At 38.1% G+C, this 19,273-nt stretch overlaps 2 protein-coding genes across 2 annotated transcripts in view; one reads left to right on the top strand and one right to left on the bottom strand.

The window, feature by feature from the left end:
• Positions 1-12,606, top strand: part of firrm (fignl1 interacting regulator of recombination and mitosis) — a gene marked incomplete at its 5' end in the record, with an annotated part of 12,957 nt that extends 351 nt beyond the window's left edge. Inside the window, 23 exons of the mRNA XM_079244852.1 lie at positions 235-274; positions 385-473; positions 1,241-1,345; positions 1,460-1,600; positions 2,266-2,428; positions 2,630-2,714; positions 2,844-2,982; positions 3,432-3,521; positions 3,634-3,698; positions 3,805-3,953; positions 4,498-4,627; positions 6,183-6,369; positions 7,626-7,708; positions 9,188-9,239; positions 9,568-9,657; positions 10,100-10,285; positions 10,800-10,916; positions 10,999-11,094; positions 11,175-11,288; positions 11,499-11,603; positions 11,695-11,775; positions 11,855-11,998; positions 12,361-12,606. Of these exons, the coding sequence (XP_079100978.1) occupies positions 235-274; positions 385-473; positions 1,241-1,345; positions 1,460-1,600; positions 2,266-2,428; positions 2,630-2,714; positions 2,844-2,982; positions 3,432-3,521; positions 3,634-3,698; positions 3,805-3,953; positions 4,498-4,627; positions 6,183-6,369; positions 7,626-7,708; positions 9,188-9,239; positions 9,568-9,657; positions 10,100-10,285; positions 10,800-10,916; positions 10,999-11,094; positions 11,175-11,288; positions 11,499-11,603; positions 11,695-11,775; positions 11,855-11,998; positions 12,361-12,570 (2,661 nt within the window). The 3' untranslated portion in view covers positions 12,571-12,606. The remainder of the gene's footprint in view (positions 1-234; positions 275-384; positions 474-1,240; positions 1,346-1,459; positions 1,601-2,265; positions 2,429-2,629; positions 2,715-2,843; positions 2,983-3,431; positions 3,522-3,633; positions 3,699-3,804; positions 3,954-4,497; positions 4,628-6,182; positions 6,370-7,625; positions 7,709-9,187; positions 9,240-9,567; positions 9,658-10,099; positions 10,286-10,799; positions 10,917-10,998; positions 11,095-11,174; positions 11,289-11,498; positions 11,604-11,694; positions 11,776-11,854; positions 11,999-12,360) is intronic.
• A 262-nt stretch (positions 12,607-12,868) lies between these two features.
• scyl3 (SCY1-like, kinase-like 3) lies at positions 12,869-18,465 on the bottom strand. Its single transcript, XM_079244850.1, has 14 exons — positions 18,210-18,465; positions 17,923-18,103; positions 17,396-17,581; positions 17,085-17,198; positions 16,915-16,971; positions 16,727-16,829; positions 16,520-16,631; positions 16,361-16,438; positions 16,038-16,177; positions 15,750-15,937; positions 15,501-15,672; positions 15,232-15,387; positions 14,356-15,128; positions 12,869-13,377 (listed from the first exon to the last, which is right to left on the bottom strand). Exons 2-14 carry the CDS (start codon positions 18,088-18,090, stop codon positions 13,315-13,317), a joined length of 2,310 nt encoding a protein of 769 aa, XP_079100976.1. The 5' UTR covers positions 18,091-18,103; positions 18,210-18,465; the 3' UTR covers positions 12,869-13,314.
• Positions 18,466-19,273: the final 808 nt, after the last annotated feature.

Here is a 19,273-nt window from a genome sequence, read left to right as displayed (position 1 = left end):
CGAGTCAAGACTTCGATGCACCCGACGACAGTGGGAAGGAAAATAGTGTAGTTTACGATCATTGGAGACAGTTTTTAGATTATTTGCAAGCATACGCAACATGAAAATGATTAAATATTAACTTGAGATAAAGTTTGTATTTTGCATTGCTGTTGACATCGTGGGGTGATTAGTAAGTAGGTACAGTGAATATCAGATTATAGGAATGATGTGCTTTTCCTTGACTGTTTACACTCTTTGCATCATGAGTCAGAAAGCTGGGATGATCACATACGTAAGTAAATGTTGTGATTAATTTATTTTAAAATTAACATTATACCTTGTACCTTGACTACTGTTCATAACCTTTGTATAAATAATCTATAATCTGTAACCTTCCCTCAGGTATCCTGAAGATAATTACAGACATGTTCCTCCCACATATTGGTTCATTAGAGCTTGAAGATGAGTGTTTTTCCAAGATCTTACCAAAGGTAAACTTGGCAAATGTGCAGTGTTTTGATTTATCCTGAGAATACTATGTGCATGTTCTAAAAAAAACAAAAAACAAACAAAAACAAAATGGCTACAAATGAAATACTATATTACATTAACTCAAGGTTAAAGTGATTTTCACAGTGTGCTGAGTTTTTTTTTTTTTTTTCTTCAAATATGATGATCTTTCTTCAGTGTGTTATTGAAGCCTATGTGGGTGATGACTTTTCTTCTGAGCACTAGGGCTTAGTGCATCTGGGTTATAAAAGACCCAGAGCTCAGTGCGTTTGCACTCCCTCTCATTCCACATTCAGCTGATGTGCTGTTTGGTTTGGTTGCACCATCATGCATCTACATCTACACCACTGATGTTGCCAATTTGCCATGTGTCCATTTAGCCAGTGTGTGTTCATAGGTAGTTCTTTGCACATAGCATTTGATGTATGTTTGTTTGTGCACTACTGTGTTTGTGGAATTTTTTTTTTTTTTTGTGTTAGCTTGTGGCAGTGTATCCAATGTGCTTTGTTTTTTTTGTGGTGGGTTTATATGGGTTATCCCTGTGTTGCATGTAGGGGGATAACAAAGACAGCAGAGACTCAGAGCTCTAATTCTTTTATAACCCAGGTGCACAAAGTCAAAGTTCTCAGATGACAGTGCAACACCAACTCAGAAACCTGTACACTGACGACAAATCAGCACTCAAATACCAACTGGCAAAGCAAAGGCTGTCACACTAACATCTTCTATCTAACATGATTGTCTGCAGGCAGTGACAGTATTTAACACCATGATGAAAGAAATTATTGATCAAGTTGGAGGACTTTCCAGTCAAAATACTGAACTCTGTGCCCTTCTGAGGAACATTATACAGGTACGGCTACATATTATTTAAATGGGTATAATAAACAAGATTTTTTTGTATCAATAGTACATTTGACCCATGTCTTACCTTACTCTTATCGGATATCTTGACACTTTGTTTCAGGCAATGATGCAGATAATTGATGCATTTTCCACTTGTGTTCGCCATGTTGGCTCGTTTGAAGAAGCCCCTGACCTGGATGCTATCCGCTCACTACCGATTTGTGTTCTGAAAGTTCTGAAGGAGACATTTCAGCACTGTAAGGTTAGTTTTCAGATGTCTGTAAAATTGAATCTAAAAAATAAGGTAAAAACATGCTTAACATATCTGAAAGAGCAGGCAATTTAACAGAAAAAATACAGAGGTAAATGCATAAAGAAAAAATCATCTTTCTAGAAAGGTAATCTTTTTAGAAATATCTCTTCTGTTTGGTTTTTCATTTGAGTATATCATATTTATCTCCAGGCTTTATGAACATTTGCATGTTGATGATGTTTATTAAAACTAACAGATTCAATGGGATGGATGAGGTGTGATTTTTATTTTTTTCGGAATGGTTCCCATCTGTGACCTGTTGTGCTTTATTTGATAGCCACACATTCTGATCTTGTTACTTAATTTAATGGTTGTCAGAGTATTTGAACAAATACAATGCATGTAGATATAAATTCTATCATTAGCAGGATAATGAAGTTTGGGTATAGAGTAGTTTATATTATTTCATATCTATGTTTTTCTTTCACACACACACTTATACACACTTCTCCTAAAGTGATAAGCATCCAAATCAACAGAGACCGTAGGGTAAGGTGAAGGAATATAAAATCAACAGGCATTTGTTTTAATCTGATTAACTACATTGAAAGAGCAACAGTAAAAAACAGAAAATAGTAAAATGAACTCAGATGGGTTTCCCATTTTATCCACAGGATAGTGAGATAGTGTACTGTGGTCGTCTGTCCCTGGTGGCAGACCTGCTGCAGGGGCTCTTCAAGGAGGCGTATTCCCTGCAGAAGAGTCTGTTGGAGGTCCTGGATAGGATTTCTCTGGATAGCAGGGCCTCAGAGGAGGAGGTTTCTGACATTGTTACAAGTATGTTTCCTTACTTTTGCATGCAATATTAATTTTGGCTTTTGTTGCCACATTCTTGAGCATCTAAACGGTCCTTTCTGTTACTTGCACACTTTACAGATAATCTTGAATTAATTCCACAAATTTTGTCTTATTTTTCTTTTTCTCTTCTTTTCTTTTCTTTTCTTTTCTTTACTTTCCTTTTCTTTTTTTTCTTTGCAGTGATTCATACTCTTCTCGATATCTGCTCTGTTATCGCCAACTTGGACATTGCACTACATGCAAACACATGGAAGTTCCTCATCAAGTAAGCCCCATTTTCTGTCCCCTTATTCTTCATACTGGATTAATTATTTGAGAACTGAATAAGTTCAGCAAAATTGTTTGGTTTTCTTTTCTGCTGTAGTTATTAGGATAAATTTTTTTTTTCCTTCAGACAGAGCCTGAAATACCACTCATTGGTGGAGGAGCATCTAAATCACAGTGACATAAGCAACAGTTTGTCTGACAACCTGCTGGTGTCCTTCTACAACTGTATAGAGCTTGCTGAACAGATAAAGCAGGCGGGTTTACAGGTAGGAACTCTTTAATTGGTTGTTTTTATAGGGAAAAAAAAAGGTATCAGTGTTTATAGATTATTCTTGGGGATGGCAGATAATCGTGGCTCTTAAGTGAGAATTCACATTCACAAAATTTCATGTTTCAAGTTTTTTTAAAATTTTCTTGTTAAATTGATTGCAAAATAAATTGCTACATGCGTTCACACTTTTGGCGGGTATGTTCCTAAAGTGGCAACCTGTTGTACTTCTGTTTCTACGGGCTTTTTACTGTCTTTTTACCCAAACTCTTTAAAATAATTTGTATTCACTATCTTAAATCTGTGAAAAATCATTATCATTTCCTATGTTGCAAGCTCTTGTTCCTGCAAAAATGAACACAATTGTTTATTAGTTTCAGGTTAAGTGAATTTGTTGCCATACATTTTTCTTTTTTATATAGTAAAAGTCTTTTTCCCTTTTTACAGGAGTCTAAACAAAGTACAGAATACAAGTTATTCCAGAAAACTGCAAAGATGTGCAAATTCTTTGCCAACACCTTGGTTCATTACATAAAGGTGTCATAAATTAGTCTTTTTCCAACCTCCTATAATACTGCTTATGTTAACCTTTTACTTGAGAAGGCAAACATATCTGAATACATTTTGTTCTTCTTTATCCATCTAACAGGAATTTAAATTTTTTCTGACAAAACACTGTAGAAACTTTCATCAACTCTACCTCCAGATTGTCAGGTAAGTGTGGTTTGCCTTTGGCTTTCAGGTGTCAATTTTCAACTACAGTTCATCTGTTGATTCTTGTAGTGTGTTTGATTATGATAATAAGTCTGACTTCTTTCAGTAAGTTCCCCCCAAGCTTGGTTGCCCCAGCACTTCCCAAAGATCTTTCTGGGGAGCTGAATGCAGCAGCTCTGGTTCCCATGGATGCTTTCCTCCTTCAATTGTTGCCTCTAAGACCATTTGCTGAAGCTGTCCTCCAGCATGACCTCAGTGAGTTTAAATGCTGAAACATTTGCCATTTTATAGGATTTAACATTTTGCTGTCTAAAATTGGAAGTATTTGCAGTAATTGCCAAGTAAACAAGCATTTGGAAAAAACTTCACTTCCTTTTTCTATAATCTAAAGCATAACAGAAGCCATACTCAGATCGAGTGAGTTTTATTTTGTTTTCCAAATGCTAACATGCGGTTCATGTTATTGTGTTACTCTGTGAGAATACTAAAGTGCAAAATTTTACAAGGGACAAAACACAACACACATTTTCTGTGGATCACTGATCTATTTAATGGGATTGCTAAGAACTGGAACTGATGGTGGTCCAGTATATTGTCTCAGAGTGTCATTGATATGGTATTTATGCATCTCATATATTGTCATATTAACTAAAGAATTTAAGCTTGTCTGCAAATATTAAACTGCATAGTCTCAAGGTAAATTGTATATTTAGGAAATGAATGTATTTGTCAAACAAATTTGTGGTTCTAGCTGTTTATTTTGACTCGTTCAGTCACACATGCAATACTTTCCCAGCAGGGTTGAGTCCTGAACATGAACTCCCTCACTGTCTCCTGCTGGTGAACATTATGGGACAGCTGGCCTGCCAACCAGAAGAAGTGCTACAGCTTTGGTATCCTGGCAGCCAATTCTCAGAGGACATACCCAGGTATCATAATTTTTATTGTATTTTGATATTTCTAGTGTTTGAGTACAGTGTTTACTCTTAGCATGACTGTTGATTGTGTGTTCTTACTTTTTTTTTCTTTAAAGTTCAATTTCAGCTTTTTGTTTTTCTTGAATTCATCACATAATCTTTAATTGACTTTGCTATCCATGTTTTTTTATTTATTTATTCATGTTTAGTAAGTTTGAGTTGTTTAATTGCATTGTTATTAAATCACACAGATTAAATCTGTGGAATATTTGTGACATGGTTTATTCAAAATGTTACAGAATGATGTTCTATAACGGATGTCCAAAGTCGGTCCTCGGGGACCGATGTCCTGCAGGTTTTCCATGCATCCCTGTTCCAACATACCTGACTCAAATTAAGCTGTCGCTGTGCAGAACTTTATTGGCTGTTGGGTCTATTAATGTGAGGTAGGTGTGTTGGGACAGGGATACATCAAACCCCTGCAGGACATTGGCCCTAGAGGACGGACATTGGACACCCCTGCTCCATTAACACCTTTTCTTATCATGGATCTACACTTCATTATCACTGGCATGTCAGTAAACCACTCCAATCCACCCTCTTCTGCAGGATATGCGTCTTTTGTGATACATAGTTCTGATAATAAGTTGCATGAGGGTTAATATTTGTAAACAACACATATACACACAAACCCAGTTCAGACTATCACAATGGCAAACTGGTTTTTAAATATTATTTATTTGGCCACAAAACTGTTGATATTGTTCACTCTTTTGTACACAGTCTTGTCGCCAGTAGAATCTGGTCCAAATAGTCAAGACACAATACAAAAGAAAGAAAAGAACCAGTTCTTGTTTATCAACCCTGACAAAAATGCTGCATCATTTTTCTATTGTGTGCAAGCTCCAAATCCATGAGCTTTAAAGTCACTGCACTCCTTTATTTTGTAGAGGCTAATGTTAAATATCTTTACAAATAGGCATTGATGATGTTACAAGTTTATTTTTGTAACTATTGATTTTCATATTCTTTTTGGAGAATAAAAGGAAAGAACACGGTATGACTTCCAATGTTTAAGTTGGTTATAAGACATTACATAAAACACCACTGGGGCATTATTTCCTGTTCTATTTAAGTTATGTGAATTTTAGATTCTGTAACTGCTGATGAGAATGTTTTGTTGGTAGCAAAAAGAAAAAAAGAAAAAGTGTAGCATGAAATAGAAGATAGGTGAAATAAAGATGGGGTTTCTGGATATTTTCACTCTAATCTGGGACTATGATGTCAGAATCTTCTGCAAACCTGAACCTCTCATTGTCTGACTTGTTAGTACTAAATAAAGTGCCAAAGATGTTCTTTTGTTTTTGTTTCTTTTACCTTTTGTTTTGAGATTTTGAGTGAGGACTTCAGATGCTGAAATGTATGTTCCTGAGTGCCCATCGGGTTTCAGTCCTTTTTAAAAGATGATCATTGACAGGTCTGGAACGGGTCAAATACAGCAAACACTGCTGTATTATAAGTTGTCGTGAATTTGAGTTCCTAAATTTTTTTTCTTTGCTCCCCTCAGGCTTCCTCTCTACCAGGCTCTCTTTATTAGTTTCAGACGATGCTATGTTGAGCGTAAAGTACCAGTTCTGTTGCCAGGGGTGATGCTGAAGGGTCAGGCCCAGTCTGAGGTCTCTCTGCACCACCATGTCTGTGTGCACCTCTGTGCCAGTGTGGCCGCCCTTCCTCCTGCATACTTTCCCGTGCTGGTGAGATCAAGAGCCGACCATATCCATTAGATCATGCAAAATCAGTAGAAGGAAACTATTTGCTTATAAAGTTTAGATTATTTCTTCTACAAATATTTTAATATTTATTTATATCTTTAATATATCTTTATATCTTTAATATTTGTACCTTAATATTTATACCTTTTTATTCTTTAACTCCAGAAAATGGCTTGATTGCATATTTCTGCATCTATCTAAACAAAGTAAGGGATGAGAATCCTCCGTCATCTTTGTTTAATGATTCTAACTTTAATTTAAAAACTCCCTACATAGCACATTTGAAGAAAGAAAAATAAAATTGGCAAAGTCTTTATTATCAGCAGTGAGTTAACTTGCATTCTTGCTGTGCAAAGCAAAATGTTTAGACCTATATATACAGTGAATATTTAAAGATTTAAGTCCACCCCGTGTTTATTCTTGTGAACATGTTTTTTCTCGCTTACCTTTAAAATTTTGGCCTTTTCTTTGCAGTTTATTGATCACTGATATAGTCAGAAGAATAAAGGAAGTAATCTGATATCTTTGTATCTGCAGTTCCAGCACAGCACCTGAAAATGCTTGTGGTGGAAAAGTAAAGCAGAGTCTTATCCATACAGTCCAGAAGAATTATTATTAGAAAAAGCCCAACCACAGCTGCTAGACTCAAGTTCTGTTTCATATAATTATAGTTTTCCTAATGTTTGTCTAAAATCAGTTTGACATTAACTGGTGAAATCTTAATGGACAGAGTAACTGCAGGCAAGTCCTCTTTTAAATGATCAACAATCACTATAAAGCAGGAAAATAACACTAAACTAGTTCTAGCTTTGATTGTCATTCTTTAATATACTTGTAATTATTTCATAACATGGTCATAAGTAAACAAATGAATCCTAGTGTGAACCCAATTTTAAACTCAATCTCAATCATATTACTAGGTATATATTCTCCAGCTCTGTCAATTTCTTGCATGTTAAAAACTAATATTGGCCTCTGTAGTCATGACATCTTTTTCTTTTTAACAATGTAGCAAACATCTGAAGATAAAACTGAGCATGAGGGTGGTGTCTAGTTTAAAATATTTGGGACATCTGATTACCTTGGGGTTTTTGGGAGTGATTTATATCAGGATTTCCTTTTATTCAAAGCAAGTTATTCTTTCGTTTTAGATTGGTTTGTTAAATATTTTTCAATCTTTTTTTTGTCTTCCTTTTTGTGCATCTGGCTTCCCCTTCTCTCTTATCTGCCTTTTCCAGGAATGTTGTTTGGTTGATGCTGTGCTGCAGGCTGATACTCAAGTAGCTCTACTGGCAACAGATGTGTGGTGTTTCACAGCACGGTGAGAAAAGTAATGTTTTCATGTGGGAAATATCAGCTCAAGAGGGGATTTTTCTTTGTTAAAAGCAGCCATAAAAGAAGCAGTTTGTTAATGATGTGGACTTTCCATGATGCTCTTAAAATAGATTAGAACCAAAAAGAAATTTATTAATCTTCAACTATGCCGCTCTACCTTCCATCGCCTTCCTCTCCATGGTACACATGCACAGTAGGGGCAATTGGGATCAGACATCACCTGAAAAGTTCTGCTTAAACAACAGTATCATGGCTAGCCAGCAATGGAGCTCAAGTTTATAAAAATTCAAGAAAAGCATGTCCCATGCAAAATCTGCACAGTAGAACTTGCATTCATAGCTGTACGATGGTGATGCACAAGCTTGTTAAAAAGAAGAATCTAATGATGGTTTTGTAAAAGCAGCTTTATGCTACCACAAGCTACAATTTACAAGTGATCCAATTAGTTGACTAATTGCCAAAGCATTTGGTGACTAGTTAATTACTAAAATAATTTTTTGTGGCAGCCCTAGTCATCATCCAAGTTGCATTTAGGGTATGACCAAACTAACAGTTGTAAATTCAGTTGTACTTTTTAACTGAGAAGAGAAACATAAACACCAACAATGCATCTGCAACAATAAGCTTCAATAAAATAGTCATCAGTTTGAGTTAGATAACACCTTGGCTGCGACATCTTATGATCCCTTGGCAGCTATAAGGAGGAGGTTTGGATTAGTCACTTTTCTTGGAATGAAAACTGTAGATACAGTATAACATTCATTGTCACCCAGTGATTGCAGGGCACACTGTTGCTGTGTTAACAAAAAAACAAAAAAAGATGCTTCCCTCACCATGCTTACATCTGGGAGTTGTTGGTGTCTTGCACCTTTAGTCCTGTTTGAAGGGTGTGCATGTTTACAAAGGGAAAAAATATAAGCTTATTTTCATCTTATGTAAACCAAACGTGCTGCAATTTCATAGAAAATGTTGAGATTCTGCATATTGAACCAAATATGTCCTCAGTTTTTTTTTTTTTGTAGACTAATTAATAACCGGACCTTTACAAAATTGTTAGTTGCCTTTTTGTAACTTCATGCACCTTTTATAATGCTTCATGGAAAAAAAAAAAGGCAAGGTACACAACAGTTATTATCTTCTGTGAAGAACAGGATATCCTCAACTATGCGAAGCTGCAGCATTATTTATCAGCAGGGGTGGCTCTTCAACCCACATATTCCATCTCATATCTTCCACCGTAACATTTACGTTTAAGAGAGTTTTGGCTCAGCACATACAGTCACATTCAGCCTTGACTGGGTTCACTTAAGGTGCTCAATAAAAACATTGGATATATTAGTGTGGTCAGATTATATCTTAGACAAAGATCACGCCGTCTCACAGTGACACACTTTTGTTTTATTGGACATTGTTTACTGGACATATGATACGCCATATTGAATAAATTACTGTTATTTGTTTTCAGATATGGGACAGCAGAACTTTGCCTACACCATGTCCTTCTTATTGCACAGCTTGTAAGTAGAGACTAGGGACGAATATCACATGATACACTTTGTTTTTGTTTAGCTTTTATTTGATATTTTCTAACACGTGAAGTAAAAAAAATGAGGTTAAAAAACTACATATTGTAAACTTAATATATTTTGCAGACATTATATAATCTCAGTCCATGAGATTGAACTAAAACTAAATCTCAGGTCCTTAAATTAATCTGAGTCCTACACATTAACACATAAACTAAAGTTCTTGACCTTTTTGGACCCCTGTTCTCTCTGATGCCTGTATTTGTAAGCCTGAACACTGACCAGAACCACCTTTCTGCCTCTCACTCTTCTGCTCCAGGTAAAAGCTTGCAGCAGCGAGTGTTACCAGTTGTTCCATCTTGGATTGCTGCTAAGACGCATGGTCTTCCTCATGACACCAAGCCATCAGGTTAAAAAGAAACACCATATTACAGAAATGAAAACATTTATATTCTCAAAAATGACTCTAAAATGTTCTACACATTCACTTTTTTTATCAGCTTTGTATCAAATTTTGTGTATAAACAGAATATCGACTGTTAATTACCTGTACTTATGGTTCTGTATACAATTGTGAATGTGGAAAAGTTAAATAAGGTGATGAATTTTGGAAAAATAACTTATCTTACAATGTAAAAAGGCTGTTGCATATTAATACATGGACTGATGCGTTGGCTGCATTACATAGAATCTAGTTTTTCTGCCACCAGGACAGAGTTCCAGCTTTAGCTTTTAAATGCTGCTTATTGGCTGTCTTTAGAAGAAAAAGCATTGAAAAGTGCATGTGAAAAACCATAGTCTTGATAAAAGTGGCATTTACATTAATCATATCTGAGTATTTGTTTTTCCAGATGGACCTGGTGACGCGCTTCCCGCCATCTGAAATGGAAAACTTTGCAGTGTGGCATCACGTCCTCCTCAGAGCTCTTTCACAGGATGCTCGTAACCGTGTCGAGATGGAAATTATTGGCCTCTGTCAAAACATTATGGTTGAATGGCAGAATGGAGGATTCAAGCTGGGACAAGTTGGCAAAGTGGTGAGGAGTACCTCGGATAACATTATGTCTACTAATCACACATAATTAAAACCTTGCAGGACAAACCTTCAAGGTTAAAGACGTCAGAAGAAGCAAACAGAAGACATCCTTTTCTGTTTGCTTCATAATACTTTTGCTTAGTCTAAATATTTTAATCAATGTGTACTTATGACTTGGAAAATTGCCATATTATAGGTTCATTACTAGAGCACAGAGGAAAAAAGTAATCAGGGATAACAACTGTGTGGATATCAGCAACAGGGCGGATCATGCACTAATGAGAAGTTGGAACAATAGTCGATGTCAGCAGTTAAGTCAGATTGTGTCCATGTTTGGACAAATTACTTTGATCAACTCAGTGACTTCTCCAGTGAAACTACATTTCCCCCTAATGGAAAAAGTTTTGCAGCTTGAAGCGGTTGCAAAACTGTGTTGTATCAAATTTAGTTTTATTTCCATCTGGGATGCATAAAGTATTTTTAATTTAATTTCAAAAAGTCTCTTTTCTTATTAGAATGGCATGCTGCTGTCCCTCTTGTCAGTGGTTCGAGGACCGTCACCTCCTGAACAGTGTGTGTTGACTGCAGTAAGGATAGTCACACAGCTCTGGTTACGAATGAGTCCTGATCAGGTGATGATGAAGTATATCCCCACATGCTGAGTGAAGTGATAAAGGCAACACTGTAATATCTTTGACCTGTCTTATACCGCAGCTTCAGACCCATCCTGTGCTGCAGTGTACCATGCAGCTGCTTTTGTTGGTAACAGCCATTTTGGTGAAAAACTTGGAGTCACAAGTCATACTTCAGGTAAGCTTTGGCTTTCACCGTCCACATTTAACACCTGAAGGATGGAGGATATCTCTGTTGACTTTTGGGTGCGATTTCAGGCACTACTGTGTCTGGATGCAGTGGTTTCTCAGAAGTGTGTGGATCACCTGCTGCTGGCTGCTCTCGAGTTCCTGGCTTCCCTGGGGAAGATCTTTGTCCCCCCTGACAACCAGGTTGGATAATCAGAATATAATTATAAATTATTGTTCAGTATTTTTGTAAACAAAAATGTCTGATATCCTTCTGTCATCTTAATTTATGGTTGCCCTAGGAAATCTTTTTCTCAAGTCTCTTGACAAAAATTTCCTTTGCAAAAAAAAAAACAACCACCATTTAACACATTACTAAGTTTTAAAATGAATCTCGATGTTTTTTGGTTTCAGAGTCAGATTCTTCCCAGGCTAAGTAGCCTGTTCGAGGCCCTTTTGGCTAACAAATCCTGGCTGTTACATCAGCACGCCCTGGAGGCCTTTTCTTACTTTGCAGAGGTAAGCCAACAACTCTGCTTATGCCATTAATTTCAGTGTAGCGTAGTGTTAAAGCTTTAACATGACCTAATGTCTCCCTCTGGTGATAAAGAATACAAACCACGAAGAGGTCATTTCACAGAGTTTGTGCATGGAAGAAATAAAAACCCAAGTGGTCAGTTATCTCAGCAAGGTAAGCTACATTGCCATAAAGTAGGGAAAATCAACTTAAGTTCAAGAGATGGTTGTTATATGAGGGGTCTCTGTTGCAGACTCTCAAAGCACAAGAAAACTTGGAGTCGCAGTTACAAAGGCTCAAACAGGAGACAACAGTGATCGAGCAACACAATGAGAAGCTGGAGAATAAAGTAGAAGTTAGGCTGGATGCTGAAGCTGAAACTGTCACACATTCTGAGGTTTGTCGCGTAAATAAATAAATTTATTGGTTTGCATGCTCGTGCACCATCTTGTCTGAAAGGCCAAGTACGTGTATTCAAACCAACTGCAGAAGTGATCAAAAGCAGATAAGGTCTCATTTTAAGATGTTTCTCATAATTAGGAGTAACAGAAATGACTTGTTTAAAAGAGATGATTGATGTTATTTACTTGTTTGGCGAAAAACCAAAACCAAACTGTTTGAGCAAGATTAAACTTTCAGTACAGTGTGGGCTCCCTTGTGAAGCCTTCCATTAAAATGTTAAAATTAAAACATTTAATTAAAAATTACACATCAATAACTCGTTCTATATTTTCTCTTTAATCATTTCCTTCCTCCTAGCCTTGCCCAAAGAGAGCTCGGCAGGAGAGCAGTGCAGAGGAGGAGTACAGCCGCTACATCCAGACAGCTGAGAGTGCTCTGAAAGCCCTTCAGGCTGTCATCGAGGGTAAAGCCAGCACTACCGCACCACCTCCACAGTGGTTGGAATCCAGATTACACGAGCTTCAGAGCCTGATAACTCACATCAGTTCAGTCAGACACACGACATAGTGGCTCTAGCTCCTTTTCAAGCCTCAGATTTCTTCTTTCCTGTACAGAATAACTATTTGATCAGCTGGTTTAAGTCTTTATATCTGTTTTGCTGCTGACATTGGTTTTTGTTACTGTTTATTAAATACATTTAAATACCCTTTTTTTTTTTAAATTTCATTCACAAAAGACGATTTTATGTGTTAAGCAGAAAGGAAAGTCAAACTTGTCATTTACTAAAGTTTTTATTTCTTCAGCAACCAAAGCACTCAAATAAATTATCTCTACCATTTTACATTCATTCAAAGTGCAAGCCTTCATTAAACCTGACTCATTATTGAAACATGTCATGCCAAAGGTTCATCTTGACTTTAAAGCCAACAGTTGACATGGCACATTTATTGAAGAAAAAAAAAAAAAATTAAAAAGAATATAGACAAGATAGTTTTCAACCCAGCCTCAGGTCTCAATCATCTTGAGGAGATGAATGTCAATTGGCAAACAATCATGAATGGCTTCTTCGTCCATGTCTAGCAGCACCTGACAGGTGGCCAATCATTCCCGTACAAAGCACGTTTCCATAATAAAACATACTGATGATAAATATCAGAATGATAAAGAAGATTCAGCTCTTCCTCTAATAACCTTTCCTGTTATGTTGTATTTAATGAGAAGCTACTTTCAGTTTACTGCTCCAGATGTGGTGCATGGATTTAAGATCTCCAGTGGTTAAATGTTTTGCTCCAGATGGAGCTTGTGTTTTTATCACCAGGCAGTCTCGTCCTCCCAGTTCAGGTCATCTCCATCTCCCCAGCCATCTGTTTCAGTCTTTGAAGGAGGGAGGGAGAGAGGAAAAATAATCAGTTCATTATTATCATGGCAGAAAAAAACTGAACAATCTAAAAAGCTGATTAGACAAAGGGTGACCTGACTTGTAAGATAAAGCAATGCCAAGTATTATATTCACTGACTGGTGAGTATAATTGTGTCATGCAAGTATAAAATAACTGATCATTTTTTGGCAAAATGAAGAACTAAATTTTTATTTTTATTTTTTTAAATACTTGACATGTCCGTAAACATTGCAGCACTCATGTCAGCCCCGTGTCAAATGATTTCTCCTGGGTGTATGGAGTTGTGCAAAGCAACAGTGAGAACATTTCTAAAGCTTGTGGTTTTAGATAATTTTTAACATGAATAAAGTCGCAGATTGACTTGGAATCTGACAACACTACCCCGCTAATAGAAATGTGACTAACTCATGCCTTTGATCCATTTTGCACAACACCTTATATCCCCTCAGTCCTGTTGTATAGGGTTGATTCCAGTGGTTCAGGGAAAAATAACGTTTTTTGTTTTTTTGTTTTTTGTTTTTTTTAAACAAAATATTTACAGGCTAAAGTAATATTCCTTTGAGTTGTAATGCCACTGGGCTTTTCCATGGCAGTGATATAAGGGTTGCAAGTTCCTGCACAGTGAGACCGTGTCAACAGGAATAGGAATTAATTTAAATTTGTTTTGCAGCAGCTGTATTGTGCCGATTTAAAAAAAAAAACAAAAAAAAAAAAAAACAAAAAAAAAAACACAAAACCCAAAAAAAAACCAAAACAAAAACCTGCACAACTGTGGTTAATTCTTAAATGGGTTATATTTAGTTCTCAGAGGACAAGCGATTTAGGAACAACTGTGGATTGTGGCATCTCAGAAGACTTGCAAGGATTGCAGCGAAAACCGTTCAAAGAAAACCTGATCCAATGGGAAAAAAAAACTGAAATCTGAAGAATAGTAAAGATCTCACACACTCACCTCTGACAGGTTGGCGACTGCAAACTTGGTAGTGAGCGTTAAAGTGTCAATAGATGAGTCAACATGCAGAGATCGAGCATTTCCTAAAGAGACTGTTGACGGTCCTGCGTCACACACACTTCTTTCTTCAAGTGGCAGCAGCACTGGAGAGGACAGCTTAATGTCTGGAACCATGTCTGCAAACAGATCCAGTTCTGGGTCTTGCTCAACCTTCTTCTTCACCTTGATGGTGAACTCCTCGCCCAGACCTCCTGCTGGATCAGTCTTTTGTGGCACTGTGGCTTTGGGTTCTGGGTTAGATGGACTGTGTGATTTCTGAGAATCTATCTGCTCTTGAACCCAGGAACTGTCCCATGAGGAAGTGCTCTTGCTCTGTGGTGATTGGCACTGTGTTGAGGTCAATTTAAGGGGTTTAGAGAAATTCAGTTTTGCAGATGTAGCAGAATTGCTCTTTCTGGGTGGCATAAAAGCAGCTGATTCTGAAAAGGGAGCTGTAGGAGACAGATCTGAGGTAGGTTCAGTATCCTCAAAGTCATCCCACGGCTCGTCTTCTTTGTTTTCCCATTTGAGCGTGCTGTTAACTGGATCTGAGGCCCGAATGTGAATCTGAACAGACTGCCCATCTCGACTTCCAGTCTCCTCATGGTCATTCCAGTCAGGCCAGTCTTCCACAGCACCTTCAAGTCTGTCCGCTTGTTCCGGGCTGTATGACTGTGGCTCCACCTTACCGTTTTGATGAAAGCCATTCAAGGGTAGAGACATCTGTCTGACATCTGGAAAACAAAACAAAGACAAAAAAGAGAAGACTGAGTTTTAGCTACAATAAAACCATCAAGCTAATGGATTCCATTGGCATAAATGCTTTTTTTTTTTTACCTGATGTTGGTGTGTCCTGCGTACTTGCTAAGTTAGCCATGTGACTGAGAACCAAGCCTTCAGATTCTGATGGTCTGGGGAACAAATGCAATGGCTCCGTTTTGGAAGGTTGAGCTATCTGGGGGTGGGAGCGTCCGATCACATGAACAGGTGAAGCTAGGGAATATAGATAGAAATTACACACTAAAAATGAATTCAAAGCAATAATTTGAGCAACATTTCTAGTATTTTGAGTAAAGTTGAATCCCACATTGCACAACCTTCCTTACTTTCAGGGGTGACTTCTGTTGACTTTGTAAAGCTGGGTGTAGTGCGTTTAAAGACCTTGGTTCTCTCTCCACCAACAACTACTTGAGCCCCCAGCAAGGGCACCAAAGCTGCCAGACTCTGCAGAGTCATGGCAACTAAAGAATCACTGGTGTCTCGCATTCCTAATAAAAGCTGCAGACAATAAACAAAATGGGTTATGTAACTGAAATCGTACAACAATACTGAACTAGGCTTTAATAACACTTTACCTGAGGTAGGACCTGGTTTTTGAGTTCGTCATGGGTGAAGAACTCGGCATAGATGTGGATGTGAGCTAGCAGCACTATCCTGACATGCTCCTCATTTACTTTGTAGAGTTTGAGAAGCAGAGGAATCACATGTTTGCGGTAAAGGGACACAGACAGAAGGCAATCTTCACTGCTACCATCACTGGGATCTGTCAGACAGGTTAAATGAAGAAAAGCCTGAGCAACAACTCACTCAAATTTCTCACTTTAGTTATAAGTTATACAAGGTTTTGTAAAATGCCACATCACCCTTCTTTGGTCTTAGAAGATGAGGCAGGAAGCTCTTAACAGCCATGGGTTCAGCAAAAACAAGAGAGTTGAGGAGTTTGGGGACAAGTCGTGCAGCTATCAGCTCTTCAGGAAGGCTCTGGACCCGATCTAGAAGGAACCTAAAGAGACAAACAGAATATTATGGGACCTTTTGAGCAGGTAAGGAGTAGTTATATTTTTTATTTTAAACATGGTCATTGATAGAATATGCAAGACAGCATGGACTACTTAAAAAAAAACAAAAAAAACAATTGTACATGCAAGCAGTTCATTAAAAGTGAGAATACCATACAATTTCTTACTTAAAGAATTCATTTTTTTCCTCTTCTGTCTTCAGTGTGAGGGTCTTCAGAAAATTCATAACCTCTAGAAAGTCATTCCTATTTGCAGAAAGCGTGTGTTAAACCGAAAAGTATTATTAGTATGAACTGATAACCACACCCATGTGCAGATATACACACCTAAAAAAGTCATGAGTCAGCAAGGAATTGAGAGGAGGCCGAACCAAAGGGTCAGAAATGAGCAGGCCTGCCTTCAAGGTTTTTGCCAAGCTGTCAGACAGGTCCTGCGACACTACAAACAGCAGAGCAGAGAACATGATACATGTGTAAGAATGTTGGTTAAATAAAAGGAAGAAAAGGGTGATTGTTTAAATCAACCTTACTCACCGTAACCATCCAGTAAAGGAATAAGGCCCTCCACCATCATTCCAAAAGAGTAACAGTCCCGAGCATGAGCGTTTTTGTCAGGAAGGATTTTAAAGCCCTCGACCTGCCAACAAAATAGTTCCTGAATACTTATGAACAGGATTGGGAAGTTGTTATTCCTGTTAGTCATGATTTTTTTACACGCTCACCTCCTCCTCTGGAGGAATACAGCTGGCCTCTCTTGCATTGTGGATGCTTTTGAGAAACTGAAGGATTGCAGGTTATGAACAATTAAAAAAAAATCTACTTTTAACTTTTATAAAATAAAAAAATACAAACAGAAACTGTCAAAGATAAATTAGTTTTTTTAATCTCTTGCCTCAGGAGTTGCTTCAGAGAACTTGCAGACAGTCTCCATGCCTCCCAGTTTCCAATGGCCATCTTCACTGACAAACACAGATGAAATACAGACATTGTTGTGGCTTGATTTGCCCTGGAAGAAGTAAAAGATGCATGTTTAACAGAAAAACAAACGCAGAATGGCCAGTACCTTATCAAACATTAAAATATAATGTGTCAGGGGTGTGTGCTTCTCTTAAATGCCACCTTCAGGACCAGTGTTTATATACTGCATGGACATAACCATGTAAGACTTGTGACAATAGGAGAAAACTTTGTCTTCTTGCTCACCCTATCATGCAGAAAGACAAGTGCTTGCAGGAGGTCATAGATGCCTGCGCAGATTTCTTGAGGGGAGAGACTGTTTAGCAACAGCTCCAGAGGTTGCACATGTTCTGTCACCAGATGAATACCTCCATCTTGCACTGAGCAGGAAAGGAAGCGCAGTAGACACGGATGCCTGAGTGTCTTTAGATGCTGCAGGAAATGAAAGGTGCATTAAGGATTTGCACTTGATTCAATCCAGTATTTTTTGTTTCGGTAAAATGTGAAAGTTAGGCATTAGGCATAAGTAAAAAACAGTTGTGTACATAAAACTGTCTGCCAAATGACTATATTATTTCATCCAATGACATGACATGTATGGTTTTCGTGTGATGTGTTTTATAGGGCAGTCTTTAGTGTTTAATGTGAGAAATTAAAACAAGTTGCAAAACAATGTCATGACTGAGCACTGATGTACTTGGAAGTTCCGTCCTGAACTAATTAATAACTTTGATCAGGTTAGGATCTGGTGAATAAGGCCTCATTGTACACACCTTAGCCGCTTTATTGACTTTGTCTTCGTTGCCCCGCTTGTGAACAAACACAGAGGCAGGTTTCCCATCTTGGAGAACCGCAGAATACATGGTGAGTCCGGAGGGAAGGGTTAGGAGCGGCTCCTTCAACAGAGTACAGCCACGCATCGCGCTGCTCTCCGCACCCATGACAGCGCCTCTCCTAAGACCAGAGGTTCAGAGTAGGGACAAGGAGGCATAAACTACTGCTGGTGCCGGTCATTAAAGATTAAGATAGAAATACCAGTTACAGGGTGAAGCAGACATACCTAAATCAGTGTACTGGACGATAGCAACCGCTGTATGTGGAGTTAGCTTGTGCTACTTGCCTTGCTGGCTAACCTCGTCGCTACGTTAGCCAGCTTGTCATTGCTACGCTTGTCGATAGCCCTTTTGCCTCCAAATTGTCATGTTATCTGCACCGTACCACAGATTTAATTAATCTATCAAACCAAATACAAAACTGTTGCAAATGCAAACGTAAATTCAAGCTAGCTATTTGTGAAAGCTTCGGTGCTAAGTCAGTGAGAAAGAGCTGCTGTAAACAGACACGGACTCTTCCGGTAAAAGACGAAACCAAAGAGACAGCATCGCTCAAAAATGTTTAAAAGTAGGTCCGACGTCAATTTTGATGTAGATTTTTTACACTTCAGTTTTCGAAAATAATGAAATAACACATTTAACTAAGCATCAAATAGACTCCTTGCTTACTTAGCTGTATATAAAATGCACATAGAAACACCTTCACCCCTGTTATAAAAAAAGCAAATGGTTTGAACTGAAGTGGTGCGAGGACAGCAGTCTGGAGGAAACGCAGGTGACCATATACATTGCTCAAAAAAATAAAGGGAACACTCAAACAACACAATGTAACTCCAAGTCAACCACACTTCTGTGAAATGGAACTGTCCACTTAGGAAGCAACACTGGTTGACAATCAATCTTCCATGCTGTTGTTCAAATGGAATAGACAACAGGTGGAAATTATAAGCAATTGACAAGACATAACCAATAAAGGAGTGGTTCTGCAGGTGGTGACCACAGACCACTTCTCAGTTCTGTTGCTTTCTGGCTGATGTTTTGGGGTAATGGTGTGGGGTGACATTTCTTTGAAGGGCTGCACACCCCTCCATGTGATCGCCAGAGGTAGCCTGACTGCCATTAGGTACCGAGATGAGATCCTCAGACCCCTTGTGGGACCAGTTCCTGCAACACAAAGGCATTGATGTTATGGAGTGGCCCGTCCGTTCCCTAGACATTAATCCAATTGAGCACATCTGGGACATCATGTCTTGCTCCATCCACCAACGCCAAGTTGCACCACAGACTGTTC

Source organism: Telmatherina bonti (assembly GCF_933228915.1).
Source record: "Telmatherina bonti genome assembly, chromosome: 8".
In the NCBI taxonomy this organism is placed as follows: Eukaryota; Metazoa; Chordata; class Actinopteri; order Atheriniformes; family Telmatherinidae; genus Telmatherina; species Telmatherina bonti.
Note: the sequence above shows the minus strand (reverse complement) of the source record. Positions and strands in the feature narration are given on the sequence as shown.